Source organism: Rutidosis leptorrhynchoides, chromosome 4, assembly GCF_046630445.1.
Source record: "Rutidosis leptorrhynchoides isolate AG116_Rl617_1_P2 chromosome 4, CSIRO_AGI_Rlap_v1, whole genome shotgun sequence".
Lineage (NCBI taxonomy): Eukaryota > Viridiplantae > Streptophyta > Magnoliopsida > Asterales > Asteraceae > Rutidosis > Rutidosis leptorrhynchoides.
This window is the reverse complement of record NC_092336.1, coordinates 593,146,281-593,168,549: the sequence shown is the minus strand read 5'-3', so window position 1 is coordinate 593,168,549 and position 22,269 is coordinate 593,146,281. Positions and strand designations below refer to the sequence as shown.

At 33.9% G+C, this 22,269-nt stretch overlaps 2 protein-coding genes across 2 annotated transcripts; both read left to right on the top strand.

The window, feature by feature from the left end:
- Positions 1–2,136: 2,136 nt before the first annotated feature.
- On the top strand, positions 2,137–2,727 carry LOC139842922 (uncharacterized). The gene has a single exon (XM_071833021.1). The coding sequence runs from the start codon at positions 2,137–2,139 to the stop codon at positions 2,725–2,727; it is 591 nt and encodes a 196-aa protein (XP_071689122.1).
- LOC139842921 (uncharacterized) lies at positions 2,724–4,889 on the top strand. Its single transcript, XM_071833019.1, has 3 exons — positions 2,724–2,913; positions 3,000–4,676; positions 4,789–4,889. Exons 1-3 carry the CDS (start codon positions 2,724–2,726, stop codon positions 4,887–4,889), a joined length of 1,968 nt encoding a protein of 655 aa, XP_071689120.1.
- The last annotated feature ends 17,380 nt before the right edge of the window (positions 4,890–22,269 follow it).

Sequence of the window (22,269 nt, the reverse complement as noted above, 5' to 3'; positions counted from 1 at the left end):
AAGTGCTACTAAAAAAAACTTAAACCTTGTTTTGTAGCTCATGCGCTAGTGGCCTCCCTTTCTTAGCATCGGTTTTTCAAATCATTCATTTATTGACGATTATATCCTAATTTTACTAATAATCGCTATTTTAGCAGCAGCAGCAACAACAACAACAAAAAAAAAAAAAAAAAAAAAAAAGTATCCGCACTTTGACAATACTACTCATATAGTCACACCTAGCTATATTTCTATAGACTAAACCACTTTATTTATCTCTTTAAGATCATATTATCGATACATCTTTGATGTGTCACTAATTCTCGAGATTTATACAAAACGCACCCTCCATATAAAATTGGTCAAATTCTCTTTCGTGCTTTGCTTGTGGGGTTTGAACGCTAGACTATGATGCATAGATAATTGGTACGAGATACATTACTCCTTATTATTTAATGTAAGATTATGCATAGAGCAAATGGGCATCCTGTAAGACTGTTTGTTACGCGAACATACCCATGACGTGAGATCCAACATGGCACTAAAGTCACAATCCATTTTTGTGTTATGGGCAGGCGTTAGGTGAGAGAATCAGACTTGAGCATCACCAAGTTATGAGGCGTAACATTTCTTGACAATTCCCACCCAAATTTGATTAAATAATATTTATTGTTGTTTAATTATTTATTTAACTTTTAAAAATCAATTGTCACATCAGCATCAAACTTTCAATTCACGCCACCATAAGACTGTTTGTTACGCATATGCTGCAACGCCGTAGGTTGCCTATTTAGCAAAACCAACTTCCCATTTTGATGTTACACATCGTGGATTTTCGGCGTTGGACGTGTGTAGATGGGAAAACAACGGAAGGACCAACAACAAGTGGAAAGTTTTGATTGATCCAAAATTATTTTTTCCCTTTTTCTTTATGTAATTGATGATTTTAATAAAATTATTTTTATACTTTTTTTTAGGGGATGATTCTCACACACTGTTTTTTGATCCTCACACATCAATTTACTTGAACTCCTCCCTAATAATAGGGTAAAAGGGTGTGTGAGGATTAAAAAACAGTGTGTGAGAATCATCCCCTTTTTTTTAGTAGACTCTCAATTATATTTTACTATGCGTCAGCACAACACCTCCCACCTACACCACCATAACACCACATTTTCAATTCACACCGCTACACAGGGGCGGCCCATAAGGGATGCAAAGTAGACATATGTTCAGGGCCCAATTTTTTAAGGGGCCCAATTTTATTATACCCTCAATACTAGTTCATGTAATTTTGGGCCTTTTTTTTTTCTTTTTTCAAGCTTTACAAACGAACGTATCAAACGGTTCCATTCCAAATCAGAATTCCAGTCGACTAAAAAGAAAAACAAGGGTTCGTACTTCGTATAATCGTATTCTGTATTCATCTGCTAATCCCGATTCGCATCCAGGTATCTATTTTTCTTTCCTTTTTTTTTTTTTTTTTTTGTTTCTAATATTTGCTCTGTTTTTTTTCTTTTCTTTTTGCATAATCCGTAATTGGGTGTAACCTGTTTTATTATGATAATTGATAAGCAGATGAGGGTTTTTGACTTTTGAAAATTGGCATGTTTAATTATAAATTTATGATGTTGGTGGACCTAGACCACATGGTGGTCGTTGAATCGTTGATTACTTGATTATTAACATGAGAAATTTTATCATATTACTTTCACATCAATTTATTTAAGGCCTTGGGGATTTGTTATTTCATTATTTGGTAATTGGTAGCTATTTTTATGCTATAAACTGTTCAAGCTTGAAACTTTTCATACAATTTTCAAATTTGCCTTAGTTTGCCTTTATAGTTTATTTTATTTGTAGTTAAATTGCTCATATATGTGATTATCTTTATATTACAGGGGATGATTTTAACACACCATTTTTTAATCCTCACACACCTATTTTAACCTTTTACTCTTCTAATAATACTCCATTTCTTTAAATTGGTGTGTGAGGATCAAAAAGTGTGTGTGAGAATCATCCCCCTTATATTACTCTTACTGATGTTATTTATTTTATTATAAGTATGTTTGAGTTTATGAGTATTGTTTGACTCAATCATTGTTTTATGGTTATTGTCTTATAGTCTTATAGATTTGGTAAATAGAATTAAGGATGGCGCCTAAACAATTATCCGGTTGTCAAAAACGTAAGAGAAAAAGACTAGACGATGATATGAAAAAATCTCAAGCTGGTGCACTAGAAAAGTATTTGAGTAAACCGACTCTTGAAGAGCACGAGCATGTACAAGTAAATCTAGAAGAAACTGAAGGGCAAAAGCATATTGATGAACAAGAGGCGGAAATAGACGAACACGTTGAGACAAATATAAACGAAGAAGATGTGATACATAACATTGTTGATATATTTGACCCGAGAAATTGGGAAGGACTTAATTCTGATGAGATTAAACTTGTGGTTGAGAAGGGTCCTAAAAGAGATAATAACATAGAGTTTGGTCCGTATACCAAAAAGAGAAGGTTTTGTGCAACTTTATACACAAGAACTTTATCAAATTTGGAGAAGTGTGACCGACCATGGCTAGTATATTCAAAAGAGCTAGACAAAATATTTTGTTTTTGTTGTAAAGTCTTTAGAAAAGGGCAGCCGAGAGGTGGTTTGGCCGGGAATGGTTTTAGAAATTGGTTAAATGCTCCGAAAAACTCAGAATACATGAAAGTACCCCGGTTCATCTTGAAAATATGAGCAAATGGTATGATATGCGTAAAAGATTGAAGTTGAAGGAAACAATTGAAAAAGTTCAATATGAACAATTGATGAAAGAAAGAGATTACTGGATGCAAGTCCTTTTGAGAATCGTTGGAGTAGTGAAATTTCTAGCTAAACATAGTTTAGCTTTCTGTGGATCAAAGGAAAAGTTGTACCAAAAAGGTAATAATAATTAACAGTGTTGTGTTCATGACCTCTAATTATTTTTGTTTCATTTTCACTTATTATTTGTTAAATGTATTAAACAGGTAATGGAAATTTTTTGGGTCTAATTGAAATGTTGGAAGAGTTTGACCCGATTATTAAAGAGCATGTGCGACGAATCACTAATTATGAGACACATGTGCATTATCTTGGGCACAAGATCCAAAACGAGCTAATTCTTATGTTGGGTGATGAAATTAAAAAACAAATCATAAAGGAGGTAAAGGAAGCAAAGTATTACTCAATTATACTTGATTATACTCCCGATTCAAGTAATCAAGAACAAATGAGCATGATAGTGAGGTATGTAAAGTTTACATCTAAATCTGTTGTTGTTGAGGAGTCTTTTTTAGGGTTTTTGAATGTTAATGACACCACGGGAAAAGATCTATTTGATATTACACTTGAGGAGTTAAAGCGTATTGGTCTTGATGTAAATGATATGCGTGGTCAAGGATATGACAATGGTGCAAACATGAAAGGAATACATCAAGGAGTGCAAATGAGGTTTTTAAAGGAGAACCCTAGAGCATTTTACACTCCTTGTGGTTGTCATTCACTTAATCTTACATTATGTGATATGGCTAATAGTTGTGTTAAGGGAAAGAACTTTTTTGGACAGATTCAATGTATATATACTACTTTTCATAATTCTATTAATCGGTGGGAAATTTTGAAACATAATGTTAAAGATTTGACTGTTAAGCCATTGTCTCAAACGCGTTGGGAAAGTCGTGTTGAGTGTCTTAAAGCCATTAAAACGCAACTTGTCGACATACGAGAAGCTTTACTTGAAGTTGGAGAAAAAGATAAAGATGCTGTAATTGCTAGTGAAGCAAATTCAATAGCAGAAAAAGAACTTGGTGTATTTGACTTTTTAGTATCAATTGTCATTTGGTACCAAGTATTAAACGAGGTGAACATTGTGAGCAAAACATTACAATCAAAAGATATGAATATCGAGATTGCTATCAAAGAAATAAACAGATTGATTGAGTACTTCAAGGATTACAGAGAAACTGGTTTTACAAAAGCTATTGATGAAGCTAAGGAGATTGCAATTAAAATGGATGTTGACCCAGTATTTCTAGAAAAACGTGTAATTCATAAGAAAAAAAGATTTGATGAGAGTTCAAGTAGCCAAGACGTTTCATTTACACCTGAAGAGGCTTTTAGAGTAAATTATTTCTTATACATTGTGGATAAAGCTATTCTTTCTCTTGAAACAAGATTTGATCAATTTAAAAATTATGAGAAGTTATTTGGTTTCTTATTTCCGCATAACTTGAGGGGAATTGAAGATAAAGATCTAAAGTTGTTTTGTAACGAATTGGAAAATAAACTTAAGTATGAAGGAAAATCGGATATCAATGGTCATGAACTTTATATGGAGTTGAAGTCATTTGACATAATAGGAGCCGGTGAATTTAAGAATCCTTTAGATATTCTAACGCATTTGAATGAGGCTCAAGAATATTTTTCAAACGCAAGGATTGCATATAGAATATTATTGACTATTCCAGTTACAGTAGCATCTGCGGAAAGGAGATTTTCAAAGCTAAAGTTATTGAAAAATTACCTACGGTCGACAATGTCTCAACAAAGACTGAGTGGATTGGCGATGATAACTATCGAGAATGAAATTTTAGAGAGTATAAACTGTGAAGATATAATTAAACAATTTGCTACCAAGAATGCGAGGAGAGCTTCAAAAATCATTGGTTAACTATTACGGTATGTAATTTTAATGCTAAAACCTTTATGTTTATTTATATGACGTTAATTGTCATTTATAATTTTTTTTGAAAATCTAATTATCATTATTTTAATTAGCTTATATTATTCTTTCGGGTCTTGGGGCCCTTTTTCTTCGCATCGTTCAGGGCACTCAAATTCTCGGGACCGGCCCTGCCGCTACATCATCAAAAAAGTGAAAACTAATATCACCAACCCGCACTACGTCCCATAAGACTATTTGCCAAACCTATTTCAGCCAACTGCATATTAATAAGCGTCGAATTCTTAATAATTTAATAGTTCATCATTGTTTTGGGTTGTTAATAACTAATACTCCAGTAACTCCAAATCAAATTATCATCGTTCTGATTTTTTTTCCTTGTTTTTTGGTTTTAACCGAAACCGAATCCGAACTGAATTCGAATTCGGTTTTCAGTTTTAGTTCGACTTCAATGTTATGATGACCCGAAAAATTTCGACTTATTTAAACCAATTCTCTATACGATATTTTATTTTGACACGTTAAACAAAGTCTGTTAGATTGAGTCTCAAAATTTTAGAACTGTTTCATATATACAATTACCTTTGACTACTCTCGACGATTCATGAACAATTATACAGTAAAACACTATTTGCTACAGTAAAAATGACTTTGCTACAGTAAACCACTATTTGCTGCAGTAAAACACTATTTGCTACAGTGAAACCGTATTTTGCTACAGTGCTACAGTAAATTGCTACATTAAACACTATTTGCTGCAGTAACACACTATTTGATGTCGACAAACTAGAAAACAAGCAGAAATGAGCTGTCCAGCCTAGCCATGCGATCGCATGGCAAAAGCACTGAAAACCCATGCGATCGCATGGGGACCAAAATCAGGAAACATGCCTATAAAAGGCCAGTTTGTTCGACGATGTAATACACAATATTTACTCTGTAATCAACACTTATATTTATAATTATAATTATAATTTAAGTTTAATTATAATAAAGTATATACGAGGGTATTTTAATTCGGGTTTCAAACCGCTTTAAGCTAAGGAAATATTGGGTATTGTTCGGGGTATTGTTCTTGAATCCAAGGCCAACCATACAGTCGTCTACCATCATTACGTCTACGCAATTTGCCTACAATATTGAGTCTCAATATTGAACTGTGAGTTATAGTGTCCCTTTCTAAATACTTTAAATATTTTTGGGCTGAGAATACATGCAATTTATTTTAAACGCGATAAGACACAAGTACATACTAAATTCTACACTGAGTTAAACTAAAAATCCCTTAGCTTTGGTAACTAGTTGCTGCCAGTACATAGGATATAGACTGGTGGGCGCGAATAATTGTATATGGATCCATAGGGCTTGACATCCCCGTCCGAGCTAGAGCGCTAGCCTTTTAACGGACGTATGTTATTTGAGTTTATGACACGTTGATTTGCGTGTATTAAAACGAATGGGGTAATTATCACTATAGCGTTAAGTTTAGTTACCAGGGTGCTCTGTTACGTAGAATCTATTGATAAAGTTTTGATGAAATCTTGTGGTCTATCTTTATATGTTTATGACTCGAGCAAATAAACCTATAACTCACCAACATTCGTGTTGACTTTTTAGCATGTTTTATTCTCAGGTCCTTAGACTGCTTCCGCTGTGATGTGCTTGTTGCCTGCATCGAGTCTCTCATGCTTTGTACAAAGTTTATTGCATTCAAAATAAAACTGCGTTGTGTAATAAATAATTGGACTGTGATGTCAACCTGTAAATTAAAGACTTATATAGTTTGGGGTTTTGCTTATACCTAAGCACTCGCCCACATGTTTATAACTTTCTATGTTTAGAAAGTCACTTATTTTAATGAATGCAATATTTTATCAAAACGTATCATATAGAGGTCAAAACCTCACTGTGGAATCAATGATTAACGTGCCGCGTCAATAACGATTTTGACGGATCGCAACAGTTGGTATCCGAGCTTGAGGTCATAGGGAACCAGAAATTACATTAGTGTGTTTAACTAGTAATTGTTAGGATCCATTAGTGAGTCTGGACTATGACCATATCTGTTTTTACTGATTTTTGCTTATCATTTGGTCAAAAACATTATATGTGATATATTTATATGCTAACGTAATTGTTGTTTCAATTATGTGATAGATGACTTCTTCTAATCCTATCATTTTGTACGAGTCAGAATCGGACACTGAATCTATTATATCCACAACTGAAAAGGGCGTTCCAATACCTATTAAAGAAGAAATTGTGTTAGCCGGGGAATCTCAACTCCCGGTAAACCCGAGAAATAAGAAAGAAAAAGAGCGCGTCGAAAAAGGTCGAAAAATAAAAGATCGAAAAAATAAAAGGCGTCAAAAAATAAGAAATAAAAAGAGTGACTTATAAAACTTTAAAACACTTGCCTAACCCAACCTTATTACTACCACTAACTTAAAATTATAATCGCAAATTGCGATTACTAATTGGAATGATAATTGATACATAGGTAAAAGGCGTTTAAAAATATTAAAGCTTACAAGTAAAACTATATCCCAAATGGAAATAACTTAAAAAGGTACTAAAACTTAAAAAGGCGTCTCAAAATTCTAAAGTACCTAAATCTTAGTCTAAAGAAAAAGCACTTAAGGAATTTTACGGCAAAGCCTAAAAATCTAGAAGTAAAAAAATAACTATGGCAAAAACTATATCTTAAAACTAAATACGAGCGAAAAATACAAATATTACGCTAAAACAATTAAAAAGGGAAAAAATATAAAAATATACTAAAAGTTGTGAAAATTACAATTTTTATAAAAATATTATTTTTATATTATTTATTTATTAAAACTAGTAATTTTACATTAATTAAACTAATTTAACTAAATATATAAATTAAATAAAAAGAAACTTAAAACTAATTATAATAATAATAAGTAATTAGGGTTAATAATAATAATAATTAATAATTACCCCGTATTTAATGCCTGATTATGGTTTCTGTCGGCATGTCAGAGTGTCTCCGCGAGTCGCGGTATTCGAAGCTGCAAACTCCGCGAGTCGCGGGGTTCCAAAATTCAACTCAGATACAGGATTTAATTCGACGTTTTTTTATATATATTTCTGTTTTATATTTTCTGTTTAAATAAAATTATTTATATAATAAAAACTTATATTTAAAAACTAAAATAAAAATAGAAATACTTTATAATTTTATAAATAAAAATCTTAAAACTAGATTTATATATATATATATATATTTTTTTTCGGTTTTTAATTTTATGTTCTAAATAAACACAAAATATTTAAATAAAACTTATATTTTTATAAAATAAAAATAAAGAAAATTTATAAAACTTAAATATTTAATAAACTCTTAAAAATATTTATATTTTTATTTTTCTTTTCTACGTTTTTGAATATTTAAAACGTATTTTTACAAAAACGTATTTTTATAAAAGTAAAATAAAAATAAAAATCTTTTTTTTTTAAATATTTAGCGTTGCGCTTTCGGCGTTTAAGATTCCCCGGCAGCGGTGCCAAAAATAACTTGATGTTATGCGAGGTGTATATAAAATAGCTTTAAATTTTACTAGGAAATACTATTAAATACGATACAATTTTACACAAGATATTTATTTATTTATTGAATGGATATACTTAAACCTTGCTACAACACTTATAGGCAGTGTACCTAATCGTACAGTAGTGTAGTTTTTAGTAAGTCCGGTTCGTTCCACAGGGAATCTTTTTCACAAAGCTTAACGCTATATTAGTTTAAATTTATAAAAATACAAATATATATAAGTAATATTATTATTATAAAGGGGGGTTTTTACCGTTTAATGACCGGTTTGTCGATTTTAAAACTTTAGCCGCAGTTAAAACCAAATGTAAAATATTAAATAAAAGACTTAATTTAAAGCGTAAAGTAAATAAAGATAATGAAATTACGAATAATAAAAGTGCGATAAAATAAACTTGCGATAATTAAAAAGTACGATAATTAAAAGTGCAATTAAATACAATAATAATAAATAAAAGTGCTATAATTAGAAGTGCAATTAAATATAAAATAAAGGAAATTAAATATGAAATAAAAGAATTATGCTTATTTAAACTTCCGTAATCATGATGTTTGACGTGTTGATTTTAGTTTTATGCCCATGGATTAATTGTCCTTTGTCTTGGATTATTTAATATGTCCGTCTGGTTTTTGTCCATAACAGTCCATCAGTCATAAATATAAAGTGCGAAAGCCTTCGTTAAATTATTCTTATTCCCGAAGTCAAATATTCCAACTAATTGGGGATTCGAATTGTAACAAGGTTTTAATACTTTATTTAATGAATACACCAGGTTATCGACTGCGTGTAAACCAAGGTTTTACTACTTTGTTAACAATTACACCAATTACCCTTGAATGTAATTCACCCCTGTTTCAACAAGTCTATTAACTATTAATCCAGTTCCGTGTCCGGTAAAATGAATAATTATTGGTATTTATAAATATCCCGCACACCGTACCCAGTCAAGCGTATGTGGTTATATATAAATACGTCGAATTATAAGTTTGTATATTAAATTAACAAGGTATTGTTTAGTTAATATAAAACCCATTAATAGCCCATAGTCTAATTTCCACAAATGTCGTTCTTTTATCCAAACCCCAATTATGGTACAAAAGCCCAATTACCCAATTTTAGTAATTAGCCCAACATCATGATTACTTCGGTATTAAATAAGCATAATAATAACTTAGCTACGAGACATTAATGAAAAAAATATAAACATAACTTACAATGATTAAAAATAGCGTAGCGTTACACGGACAGAATTTTGACTTACACCCTTACAACATTCGCTAACATACCCTTATTATTAGGATTTAAAATTAAAATTAAAATTAAAATATAAATATAAATATAAATATAAATATTACGTATAGATATAGAGAGATTCATATATTGGATGATAAAAATGATCAGAATTCGTTGGGTTTTATAGGGATTTTCGTATTTGGCTGCTCCGCGAGTCGTGGCATTTTTGGCCTCCATACTCCGCAACTCGCGGAGTTCATAATTCCAGCTCACAAAGGTTTGTCTTTTAATTTGCCGACGTTTTATAAATATATTATAATATATATATTAATTTTAAGAATTAATTATATATTATATTATATTTATATACATAGTTAACTTGTAATTTTTAGTCCGTTGCATCGAGCGTTGAGAGTTGACTCTGGTCCCGGTTCCGGATTTTCAAACGTCCTTGCGTGCAATTTAATATCTTGTACTTTGCGTTTTGAATCTTGTACTCTTGTAATTTTGAGACGTTTCTTATCAATAATTGAAACCTCATTGATTGTATTTTGTACTTTTGAGCTTTTTGGTCGTTTGCGTTTTCAATTCGTCGAATCTGTCTTTTATCTTCACCTTTTATTATTTAAACGAATATCACTTTTAAATAGAACAATTGCAACTAAAAGCTTGTCTTTCTTGAGGAATAATGCTATGAAATATATGTTCGTTTTTAGTATTATCAAATATTCCCACACTTGAGCGTTGCTTATCCTCAAGCAATATAGTCTTGAAATACAAGAATCACTTCTTTATTCTTCACACTTTGTACATTAGTGATTTCTTTACGGCGGTATAAACAATGGTAGTAACGATGTGGTTTACAGTCCCACATGACTATAAAAATTTAGATCCTTTAAGAAATTGGATCTTTATGAAAACATTTGATCTTTTGAAAATTAAATCTAGTTTTTACCCTAGATAAGTTTTCCGGAATAACCCTTCACCGGTGTTTGCAAATTGTTTTTGTGGGTTTGGTGGGTTTTAGATTTGAAAATTTGGGCTCAAAACTTATGGTTTTGTGTCACCCACTTGCTAACCTTGTATTAGGAAAGCAACACGTCCAGTATACTTGCTCCGTATATTACCTTTCGGTAAACTACCGTTCGGTTGTAAAGGAAAGCGTTGAACAAGCAACTGTTAAGGCAATGTCCCCTGACATGCTTTTAATTATGGTCTATAACGTGTCGGACGCAATTACTATCCTTGGTAGGAGCAATAGTAAAGCTCACCCTTATGATTTTTCGGTCTGGCATAAGGTCCTGTCTTTGACCATGCTATGCAATCACCGTTCTTACGGTTGACACCCGATTTGGTTCAGGTGACCTAATGAATTCCAGGTGAATTCCTAGGATTTTACGTTCAATGGTAATGAACGCATTGAAAATGAGTTTTCAGAAAACAAATCGGTTTATAATTTTGATCAAAATATTTTCTCGTTCAAGCTCGAGTTTAGATATCATTGAATTCCATGAGTTTGAATTCTCAATCTTTAAGGTCAATCTCAAAGATTGAGTAATATCAGTCTTAAAAGCTGATTTTTAATCTTTAAGGAGATTATCCTTTCTGGGGATCTGATTCATTAGTCTTATCAAGCTAATTTGCACGGTGCTCTCCCATTGTACGAGATAAATCCTTCTCATGGTTAGGATAAATCTGACCACTTGGCGACCCTGTTTGATGCTGAGGTCCGTGGATTTCCTGCTGATTTTAGTGATGACTTTTCTAGATTTTTCGTCAACCTACAGCTGGTCTGGACGACAACTTCCTGACCTAAATCAAGAAGCGCGTTTCTTTTTCGGAAGACTTTACTTTCTTTTAATGATGGAATTGATTCATCGTGTAGATCCATCTCTTCTTTTCTTTCATCGGGTAAAACAGTTTAGTTTAGTCCAAAGCAAAAGTATTTTCAGTTATTTGTTACAGAAATATGTGACATATGTTTAAAATATCTTGGTAAATTTTTCCACACTTGGCTTTTATTTTCCTTTTTATTGTCCTCTATTCCATTTTAAATGAATTCTAACATTTTGGTTTGTTTCTCAATTTATGTCCTTTCCAAGGTAACAATAATTTCGGTGTTAACACCTAGTTTTATCGTTCATAAATATGTATAAACATGCTTTTGAGTTCATTTAATTGAAAATTTTGAAAAATTTTACTAGAATTGGGTAGTCAGTATATAAGACTAGGGCTGTTCTTTATTATCAGAGAGTAATAGATTCTAATACAACTACTACTTTACTAGTATTTCTAATGGTAACCAAGTGTATAAAGTAAAAATTTTAAAATCCGAAAGAATTTAACCCCTTCCCACACTTAAGATCTTGCAATGCCCTCATTTGCAAGAAATCAGTAACAATTTAAATTATTGAGGGTGATTAGCGTAGAAATGATTAAATTTTACCAAAGTTTCCAAACATATTTGTGTTTGCTTGCTGAATGATAAATGGTGCATATCATTTGTTCATTCCGTCTTGTTGTTATTTCACATATATTTTGCATCTTGTCGTCAAAATTAGTTGCTTTTGCTGAACTTAATGTCAGTCTTTGAAAATGCGTTGTTTTACCCTGTTGTGTACATAAGATAAACTGCAAACATATATACATATTTTTGAAGTTTGGTATATTACCCCACATTCAAAAATTATTAAAATCTAATAATAAAATTTAGAAAATTATAAAACTATTACAAATCCAACATAAGTATTAAATGTATTAACATTACAAATAATAAAATAAATAAAAAACTAAGTAGACTAGGGATGATACTGATACCATAAGGGGTTCCATGCATAACCATATGTGCTATAAAATGCTTCGGCTGGGTTATACGTACGATACGGTGGTTGGATCTCTATAGACCAGGGAGGGAATATGGGCGATGGAGTAGGAATATAGTTTCTACCTATATGTTGGCAATAAGCTATGATTTGGTTTTGATGAACTTGCCAATCTTCAAATGCTCTATGTCTAGCATTTTCATACTCTTGTGAAGCTATAAACCTTTGCATTTTTGCCATTTCATTTCCCCCTCCTACATTACCTTGCTGTTGGTTTCTCTCAACCTGTGGATGTCTACCATTATATCGTACTGCGGCGTTATTTCGCCTCTTCAAAACTTTCGCACCATGGAATACATTTAAACCTATTGTATCTCGGGGTTCTGGTTCTTCGATTAGTAATCCCCCCGACTTACATCCACACCGAGATATTCAGCAATCAAAGTAATAAATATACCACCTCCTATTATGCTATGCGGTCTCATCCCCCTAACCATAGCTGATAAATAATAACCCATACAATAAGGTATACTTACAGTGCTTTGTGGGTCTCGAATACACATGTGGTAAAACAAATCCTGTTCATTTACCTTTTCCTTGTTCTTACCTCGTTGTGTAATCGAATTGGCTAAAAACCTATGAATTACTCTTAATTCAGCTCTATCTATATCCAAATAAGAGTAATTTCCCCCTTTAAATCGGTGATGGCTAGTCATTTGACTCCATACACCATGCGTATCAAAATTTTCGTCTATCTTCCTACCGTTCAATATCAACCCTCTACAATCGGCAGATGCTAACTCCTCAGGCGTATATATACGTAAAGCCTGAGCCATGTCTAGTAAAGACATGTGGCGCATCGAACCTCCTAACAAAAATCTAATAAAAGATCGATCGGTTAAACTAGCTACCCGATCATTTAATTCTATACTACACAACAATTCTTCACACCATACTTTATATACAGGTCTACGCATGTTGAATAACCGTACCCAATCGTTAAAAGTAGAATTACCATACCTCTGTGCAAGTAATTCCCTAATTGGCCCGGCCAATTCTACAGCTTCTAATGGTCCCCATTCTATGACCCTAGGTACTTCAACAGCTTTAGAATGAAGAGTATGCAAGCCCCTTTGGTATTTTGGATAATCTATCCAAAGTCTGTCAAATCTCAGGTTCGGGTGCAAATCTTCCAAGTGCATATCAGAAAATGTCATGACTGGATGAGGTATATCTTGTTTGTAGTAGTTATCCACCTCCTGTTGTTCCGCATTCTCAGCAGGAGCATTGCGAGCTTGGGATGAAGATTCACCCCCTTTCAGTCTGCAAAACACATCAAACACAATTTTTGTGCATCCAAATATTCATTAGTGTCAGCAAAATCATCAATCAAAATAATTACAATGACATGATCAATTTATATCAAACTTAAGCTCATTTTCATATTTTCATCAAATCTACATTTTTTCAAAAAAGCATATACGAAAATGTTCGCCAAGTTCATAAGCATTCAACTCAAATAACATGTCAAAATAATCATTACTAGCAATTAAACAAGTTTCAAATGACATTATCTCTCAAAAATCAAGTTCATGAATTTTAGACTTGAAAAAGTCCACTTTAATTCTCAAAATCATGTTTAGGCTCAAAGTTTGGATCATTTAACTACCTAAACATGTTACACTACTTAATTTAGCAACAATTCATGACAAAAATCGGCCATAACCTGTTTATATCAAAAAGCCCCAAATTTGCTCAAGAACACAAACCCTAGATTACTCAAAATTTGAAGTTTAAGGCTTCTAATCATGTTAAATAGCATCAATCTAGGTTATACAAGCATAATACATAAATAATTTAAGCATAATTACACCCAAAAGCATCAAAATCAAATTGGGTATAAAATTGCTCAAGAACACCAATTTTCGGATTAAATGGTGTTTAGGTGTAGAAATTTACCGTTTTTCTTGAGTAATTCCTTGATAGCATCCTTCTTAACATGATTTTAGTAAAAGATTTGATGATTAACGGTCAAAAATTGTGAATTTGGGAGTGTTTTTTCGGGTTTATTTCGCAGTATTTTTGTGTTGTGGTGTGCAACTGAGCTGTTCTTTACGTTTTTATTTTTTTTCTAGGTTTTGGTCCCTCCGCGAGTCGCGGTGTTTGACCCTTCAAACTCCGCGAGTCGCGGAGTTTGTATATTTTTTTATTTTTTTATTTTTTTTATATCTTATACTAATTAAAACAATTAAATAATTAATTTTAAAATTTTGTTTCCCTTGTTATTTAGGACGAGGTCGTTTCGGATCGATGTCCTAGTCCGTCCTTCCACAAAATTTTAAAATTTGTCTTTTTGTAGCGATTGTTTTAAAAGCTAAAATTTTTGGGTTTTTTTTTTAAAGTTTTTGGCATACTTTAATTCAATAAGATTAAAAATAATGATAATAAAAGTTCTCGTCCCTCCCTCGGGTAAAGCAATTTCGGTTCAAAGACCTAGTCTTCAACTTACGACGAATTTTTAAAGTCATATTTTTAACTTAGCGACATAAAGTAAATTTTTGTTTTTAAATTCACACCAACTTAAATTAAAAATACATAAAATTCAAAATTAATATTAAAAATTCACACCAAACTTAAAATTTGAAAATTCATATTATAAAATCACACCAACTTATATTACGTTTTTCAAATATTTACAATTTTAAATATATTGTTTTTACAAAGTTTACAATATTAATTTAAGATTTATATATTAATTTTAAAAACATGGTAAAAATAAAATTAAAAATCTTTTTGGCTTTTTATCCCACTTTAATCAATCAAATATTATCAAAAATATGCGCCCCTCTTTTCGGTAAAGTAATTTCGGTTCCAAGACCTAATTTAACTCATGACGAATTTTTAAAATATTTTGGGTTGATTGATTAAAGATATTTATACCTTAAGAATAAACGTTAAATTTCGCAGTGATGTAATAAATTTTTGAATGATATCAATAATTTTGGTCGCCAAACCTAATTTTATTCAATACCAATTTAATACTTTATAGCGAACAAATTAGTGTTTATTATCAAAAGGTTAAAAATAAAAATAAAAACTGTACAGACTTACCTGTGAGATAGTATTCTTAGTTATATGATCTATCCCATTCATAAGATAGTCGGTTTAATTGGTTTTCCATAGCTACATAAGTGTAACCTCGAGCATTCAGTGTTTTTTCTTCTAAACATATGAACGGTCCGTCTCTGCATAAAGTAACAAATTCGGTGTTTGAATAGGTTTGATTATTTGAACATTTACCTCCATGTGACCATTTTCCGCATTTGTGACATCTTTCTAGGTGTCGTGCTCTTCTTTTCGCTGCGGATTTTGATTTTTCTTTACCAAATTGTAACTTATTATCTTCGCATCTGGATTCTTTTCTTACTCCGTCCAATCTTTCTCTGATTACTAATACTATTTCACTCGGAAGTGTGTCATTATTACGTTTAGTGATCAAAGCGTGTAGCATTAGACCATGGTTTAGTTCACAGGCAGTCTTCATTTCGTAAAAGCCTAAAAAAAAATAAAAATTCAGAATGGGGGAAGAAGACTAGTTCTTTAGGGTCTGCTAGGGAAAGACCATTCGAGTTCCATTTTCGAGAACTACACGAAAACAGAAAATCTAACTCTAATAGAAATACATAAACCTCTCTATACTTAGTTGAAATTGTTATTTTCAATTGAATCATCAACAACTTGTATATCTTTGACTTTTACTTCAATCCATTTGTTGATTTCCTCCGTAACTTTCACAAATTCAACTAACATCACCTTTTCTTTTGACGATAAATTGGATATTAATCGGTTATATAACTTAAAGTTTCCTTTAATCTTAGCATCGTGAATCCGTTTATAAAGTTTCTTTGTTGAACAGTTAAAAATGGGTTCATCTAATTTCGTATCATCAACGGCATTCTTTGTGATTGGATCATCATTAAGTGTTTCTTCATCTTCCCCACACTTATGCGTTTTTATTGGTCTAACATTTTTGATTGGTGGAGATCTAAACTTTCGGTTCACAAAGGTGATCGATGTATCACCATCCCTAAGTGTCATTCTACCTTCTCTTACATCAATGAATGCCTCGGTGGTTGCTAAAAATGGGCGACCTAGAATTAGAGGAATATCAAGGTTTTTCTCCATATTAATCACTATGAAGTTTGCAACAAAGATCAAACTTCCCACGTTAACAAGTAAATTATTTGCTATTCTAACCGGGTGTTTAATGGTTTGGTCAAATGATTGAACACCTATTTTGGTTGGTTTTAATTTACCCATGCCTAATCTTTTGTATAAGGAAAGAGGCATAATATTTGCACTTGCTCCTAAATCTGCGAGTCCATTATATACAGCACCATCATTAAGTAAGCAAGAAATGATAAATTCACCCGGGTCTCCTGCTTTAGTAAGTCGAGTTGGTTTGTAAACCTTTTTCGGGTGTTCTTTCCTTGGTTCTTTCACTTCTATTTGAATTTCTTGTTCACATTTTTCTTCGTTTCTTGGAATGGGAGGTGATATCGCGTATTTTATACACATTTTCATTAGCAATATCGGTTACATTTTAGTCCATTCGGATACGATTTGGCTTTTATATTGATAATATTGCGAAGGTTCGAGTTTGAAAAGCTAATTGTTGGAAAGTGGTGATTTATGAAGTTTTTGAGGCACTTTGTTAATTATTTGTTTCTAAAGGTGCACCGAGGAGGAAAACGTTTAGTATTTATTGGGAAGTTTGGTTTTAAGTTAGTTTTAAAGCTGAAAAAGAGAAAAATAAACGAAGGAGTCAATTCCAGTACATCTCCGCGGCGCGATAATGGGCCTCGCGGCGCGGCTATTCACTTGTTTCCAGATCAGAACTTGAGATAAGAAGGTCATTATTTTATGAGCAATGTCGCGGCGCGAAAATTAGGGTCGCGGCGCGGAGACTCTGTCGGTTCAGTTTATTTGGCAAGTATAAAAGGCCCGAATTTTACCCTAATCAATCATTATCGTATCCAGACGAATTCCAGCCACTTTTTGACGAACTTAGGTGATTTTTGGGGATCTTCAAGGTCATTCTAAGGTACCAATCATTCCGGGAACAAGTCTCGATTCGTTTATCTTTCAGGATTCAATCTTTGATTAGTTTTATCTCTTTGTTATCAACAATGAATTTCTCTATTTCTTTGATTGTTATTTTGGTTTTAGCCATGATTGTAGGCTAAACTCTTAATGTTTGTCTAGATTGAATATTTGCAAGTGTTTGGATGTTACTTTGATGTTTTATTAATTGATGCATAAAAATTATGAGTTTTGATTAAGAACCATTCTTGTGGGTGTTGATTATTGTTACTAGGTTGATTAGTGAATCTTGTTTGAACAAAGGGAACCCTGTTTCAATTTAGTGATCTAATTCCCAATTGATTTGTCTTAACCGATTGGGTGCTTACTGGACCAAGGGGGTAAACCGGGTAACGTAATTGAACAAAATAGGGGTGAATTGTGTGGAGCGAACGCGTAACCAATTGAATCTTAATCTTATAATTAGCTAGTTACTAAGTCACAAACGAAAGATGGTTTTTGGTGAAAGGGAACCCTAAGCCAATAAATCCTAGTTTGACGTGTTTGCTAAAAGAGAACTCTGGGTAAACCGACTCTATAATTGCGTGCATTGATTAATAGAACTAGTGCTTAATAACAAATCATCCAACACTGCGAATAGGATATCTAGGCGAACATTCTTTTATCCATTGAATTCAAATATCTTTATTTTTCCGTTGAGTCTGCATTTCTTTTATCTAAACTTAAAACCCAAAAATATTGTCTTTTACTTTTAAAGCTATCTTGATTTGGCTAATCATTAAATAGCCGCAAAACAAACTATCTCGTACTTTCAAATTTCATAGCTTAACTTAGTTACTTTTATTTACAAACTTAATTCTCACGTTAATACTGTCCTTGGAACGATACTTGGAATTACCATTTTTATACTATTGCACGATCGGGTACACTGCCCGTAAGTGTGTAGTAATCTTTAACCAGGCATATTTCCAGAGATAATTTATATACTAGATTTCACACATCAAGTTTTTGGCGCCGCTGCCGGGGATCGAACCCGGGTCACCCGCGTGACAGGCGGGAATACTTACCACTATACTACAAGTAGCTTGGATATTTCTAGCCGAAATAAATTCATAGTAATTAGAAAATTCTTCCTGCACTTGTTGTAACCAAAACTCGGGGTTCCTTTTTCTTTCTTCCTCCCTACGGGCTTGAGCCATGGAGGTTGATGGAGCGTCAGTTCTGCTTCTCTACACAAATCAAACAAAGAACCAAACCAAACACAAAACATTGAATAGTTAGCGTTAAGCGAATCAACATGTTTCACACCCTTGCATCAACTACCATCAATACACGTTTCAACTTCAATTAATCATTTAAACAATAGCAAGTATCCAAAACATATGTTTGTGTTCCATTTAACCAATTCAAACCAACTCCAAACTCTAAAGCATAAGAGTGTCTCATTAAACAACTCACAGGAAACTCAATTTAACAACTTCATCATATCAATTAACCAATTTCAACAAGATTAAACAATTCCAACATTCAAGAAAACATTGCATTAAGAACAAATCTCATCAAGCTTAACCAAATTCACATTCATACATAAAACCCGCCCAAATTACCCCACACTATCTTAAAACATACCATCATTAACAATCAACTCCCTTACAAACAAAATCCCCAAATAGTAATCATAAAATTCGGATATAATCATTACCCTAATCTCAAAAATCAACATTATGCATAATCAACACAATAAATCATGAAGAAAACACAATAATATCATATTCATCAACAATTAATTCATATTAAAGCATAGAAGATTCAATTAAACATAACCCCTTAAAAATTCAAACATGAACCCTAGAATTAACAAGATTAATCAAGATACATGGAAGAAAAAGTAAGAGATTAGTTTAAATCGGACCTTAACCGGCATGTTTAAGCAAGCAATTGAAGAAATTAGGTAGTAATTTGGGTTGATTGAAGTTAGGGTTTGAAAGCCTTAGGTTTGTTTGAAAGATAAGTATGAGAGTTGTGGGTGAAAAACTGAGGCAAAAACCCTAAAAAGGGTGTAATATGCGTCGGGTTATGTACAAAATCGGGTTGACCCATTCAACTTTCAACAATATCCGGTGGTTCAGGATCTGGGCGCCTGAAACGTCGCGCCGCGACGTAAAATGCCGCGCCACGGCCATACGCTTAACCTGACTCCAACTTCTATAAAAATACGTAACACTCAAAACCAGTTATACCTCGCGCCGCGACCCCAATTGTCGCGACGCGGTAATACACGCGTGTAAAAACCATTTTTAAGCCCCTTTCTGTTACCAAAACACGCGAAATCTCGCGCCGTGGACCAAGATGTCGCGCCGCGACGTTACTCTGAAACCTGACACCTCGTGTTTTCACTTATTCAGCAACCTTTATTTAACCTTAAAGCTCAAAACAACCACAAAACCAACCAGGAATCTATCAAAAACAATCAATTAGCAATTTAGACGCAGCAAACCCGTGATCACACCGAATTATACAAACTATACAACAATGTGAACCTTATTTAACGAGTCGTTCACGCGACTCGTCCCTGACTTCAAGTGGCGTTGGGATCGGGTTCAACGTGAACCTCATCATTAATCTCTAACGTACCATCAAAATACTTTTTCACACGATGTCCGTTAACCTTAAAGGTGATACCATTAGCATTTTTTAACTCGATCGTACCGTATGGGTACACCTTAACAACATCAAATGGTCCCGTCCACCGGGACTTGAGTTTTCCCGGTAAAAGCTTTAATCTAGAGTTAAACAAAAGCACTCGATCGCCTTCGTTAAACTCTTTTGGACCCTTTAACTTCCTATCATGCCATTGCTTGGTTTTCTCTTTATAGATCAATGAATTCTCGTACGCATCTAGGCGTAATTCACCAAGCTCATTCAATTGCCCCGCCCTTAGGCGTCCGGCTTCCTTCAAATCTAAATTGCACTTTTTAAGTGCCCACATAGCCTTGTGCTCAATCTCCAATGGAAGATGGCACGCTTTCCCATAAACCAACCGAAAAAGGAGTGGTACCAAGTGGCGTTTTGAAGGCGGTTCTAAACGCCCACAAAGCTTCATCGAGCTTATTTGCCCACTCCTTCGGATTCGAACCCACAGTTTTCTCAAGAATACTTTTAAGAGCTCGATTTGTATTCTCAACTTGTCCGCTCGTTTGGGGATGGTATGAAGTAGAAACTTTATGGAGAACTCCATATCGCTTCAATACCTTCTCCATTTGGGCGTTACAAAAATTAGTACCCCTATCGCTAATTAAAGCTTTAGGAGTTCCAAATCGAGAGAATAAACGCTTAAGGAACGAAATCACAACTCGTGCATCATTTGTGGGTAAAGCTTGCGCTTCGGCCCATTTAGACACGTAGTCAATGGCAACGAGTATGTAACTATAATTCTGAGATTTCGGAAATGGCCCCATAAAGTCAATTCCCCAAACGTCAAATACTTCACAAACTTGGATGCTTTGTTGAGGCATCTCATCTCGTTTGGTGACTTTACCGGCCCTTTGGCACGAATCACATGACTTACAAACCAGGTGGGCATCTTTGAAGATTGTCGGCCAATAAAAGCCGGCATCATAGACTTTACGCCCCGTAATTTGGGGTCCAAAATGCCCACCGGTAGGCCCACTATGGCACTCGGTTAAAATACGCATACACTCATCACCGGAAACACACCGGCGGATAACCCCATCGGGACAACAACGGAAAAGATAGGGATCCTCCCAGAAATAGTACTTAAGGTCACTAAAGAATTTCTTCCTCTTTTGATTTGACCACCCTTTCTCCAAGAATCTCCCAACAAGATAATTAGCAATGTCCACGTACCACGGCTCATCAACCTTATCCACCTTCATGAGATATTCGCCGGGAAAATCATCATGAATGGTCGTCTCATCGAGAACCTCACGGGAGGGGTTCTCAAGACGTGAAAGGTGATCGGCCGCCATGTTTTCAGCACCCTTTTTATCCCGGATCTCAACATCAAATTCTTGCAAAAGCAAGATCCATCTAAGAAGTCGGGGTTTTGCATCCGGTTTAGCAAAAAGGTACTTTAGAGCAGAATGGTCCGTAAAAACAATAGTCTTAGATAAGACTAAGTAGGACCGGAACTTATCGAACGAGAAGACCACCGCAAGGAGCTCTTTTTCAGTGGCAGTATAATTTAATTGCGCTCCTTGCAAGGTCTTGCTTGCATAGTAGATGGGTCGGAAATGCTTCTCGACCCTTTGACCCAAAACTGAGCCAACAGCGAAATCAGATGCATCGCACATAAGCTCGAACGGAAGGGACCAATTCGGAGCAATTATGATTGGCGCATTGATGAGTTTCTCCTTCAAAAGCTCGAATGCCTTTTGGCACTCGTCGGAGAAGTTCCACGGGGTGTCCTTTTCAAGGAGTTTATTCATCGGGTTTGCAATCTTAGAGAAGTCTTTAATGAATCGTCGGTAAAAACCGGCGTGCCCGAGAAAACTCCTAACACCCTTAACATCGGTAGGGGGTGGAAGGTTCTTAATAGCGGTAACCTTTGCGGGATCCACCTCTATACCGTTTTTAGAAATCTTGTGCCCGAGAACGATGCCCCCTTGAACCATGAAATGGCACTTCTCCCAGTTGAGCACAAGATTAGATTTTTCGCACCTGACCAACATCCGTTCTAAATTAAGAAGGCATGAATCGAAAGTGTCACCGAAGACCGAGAAGTCATCCATGAACACCTCCATGCAATCTTCTATCATGTCATGGAATATGGCCATCATGTACCTTTGAAAAGTGGCCGGAGCATTGCAAAGGCCAAAGG

Bases quoted from the DNA above. Each gene is read 5' to 3' on its own strand.
- LOC139842922 (XM_071833021.1), top strand. From the start codon at position 2,137: ATGGCGCCTAAACAATTATCCGGTTGTCAAAAACGTAAGAGAAAAAGA.
- LOC139842921 (XM_071833019.1), top strand. From the start codon at position 2,724: ATGAGCAAATGGTATGATATGCGTAAAAGATTGAAGTTGAAGGAAACA. The intron at 2,914-2,999 runs GTAATAATAATT...TGTATTAAACAG, and splicing joins GGAAAAGTTGTACCAAAAAG to GTAATGGAAATTTTTTGGGT. The intron at 4,677-4,788 runs GTTAACTATTAC...TATTTTAATTAG, and splicing joins GAGAGCTTCAAAAATCATTG to CTTATATTATTCTTTCGGGT.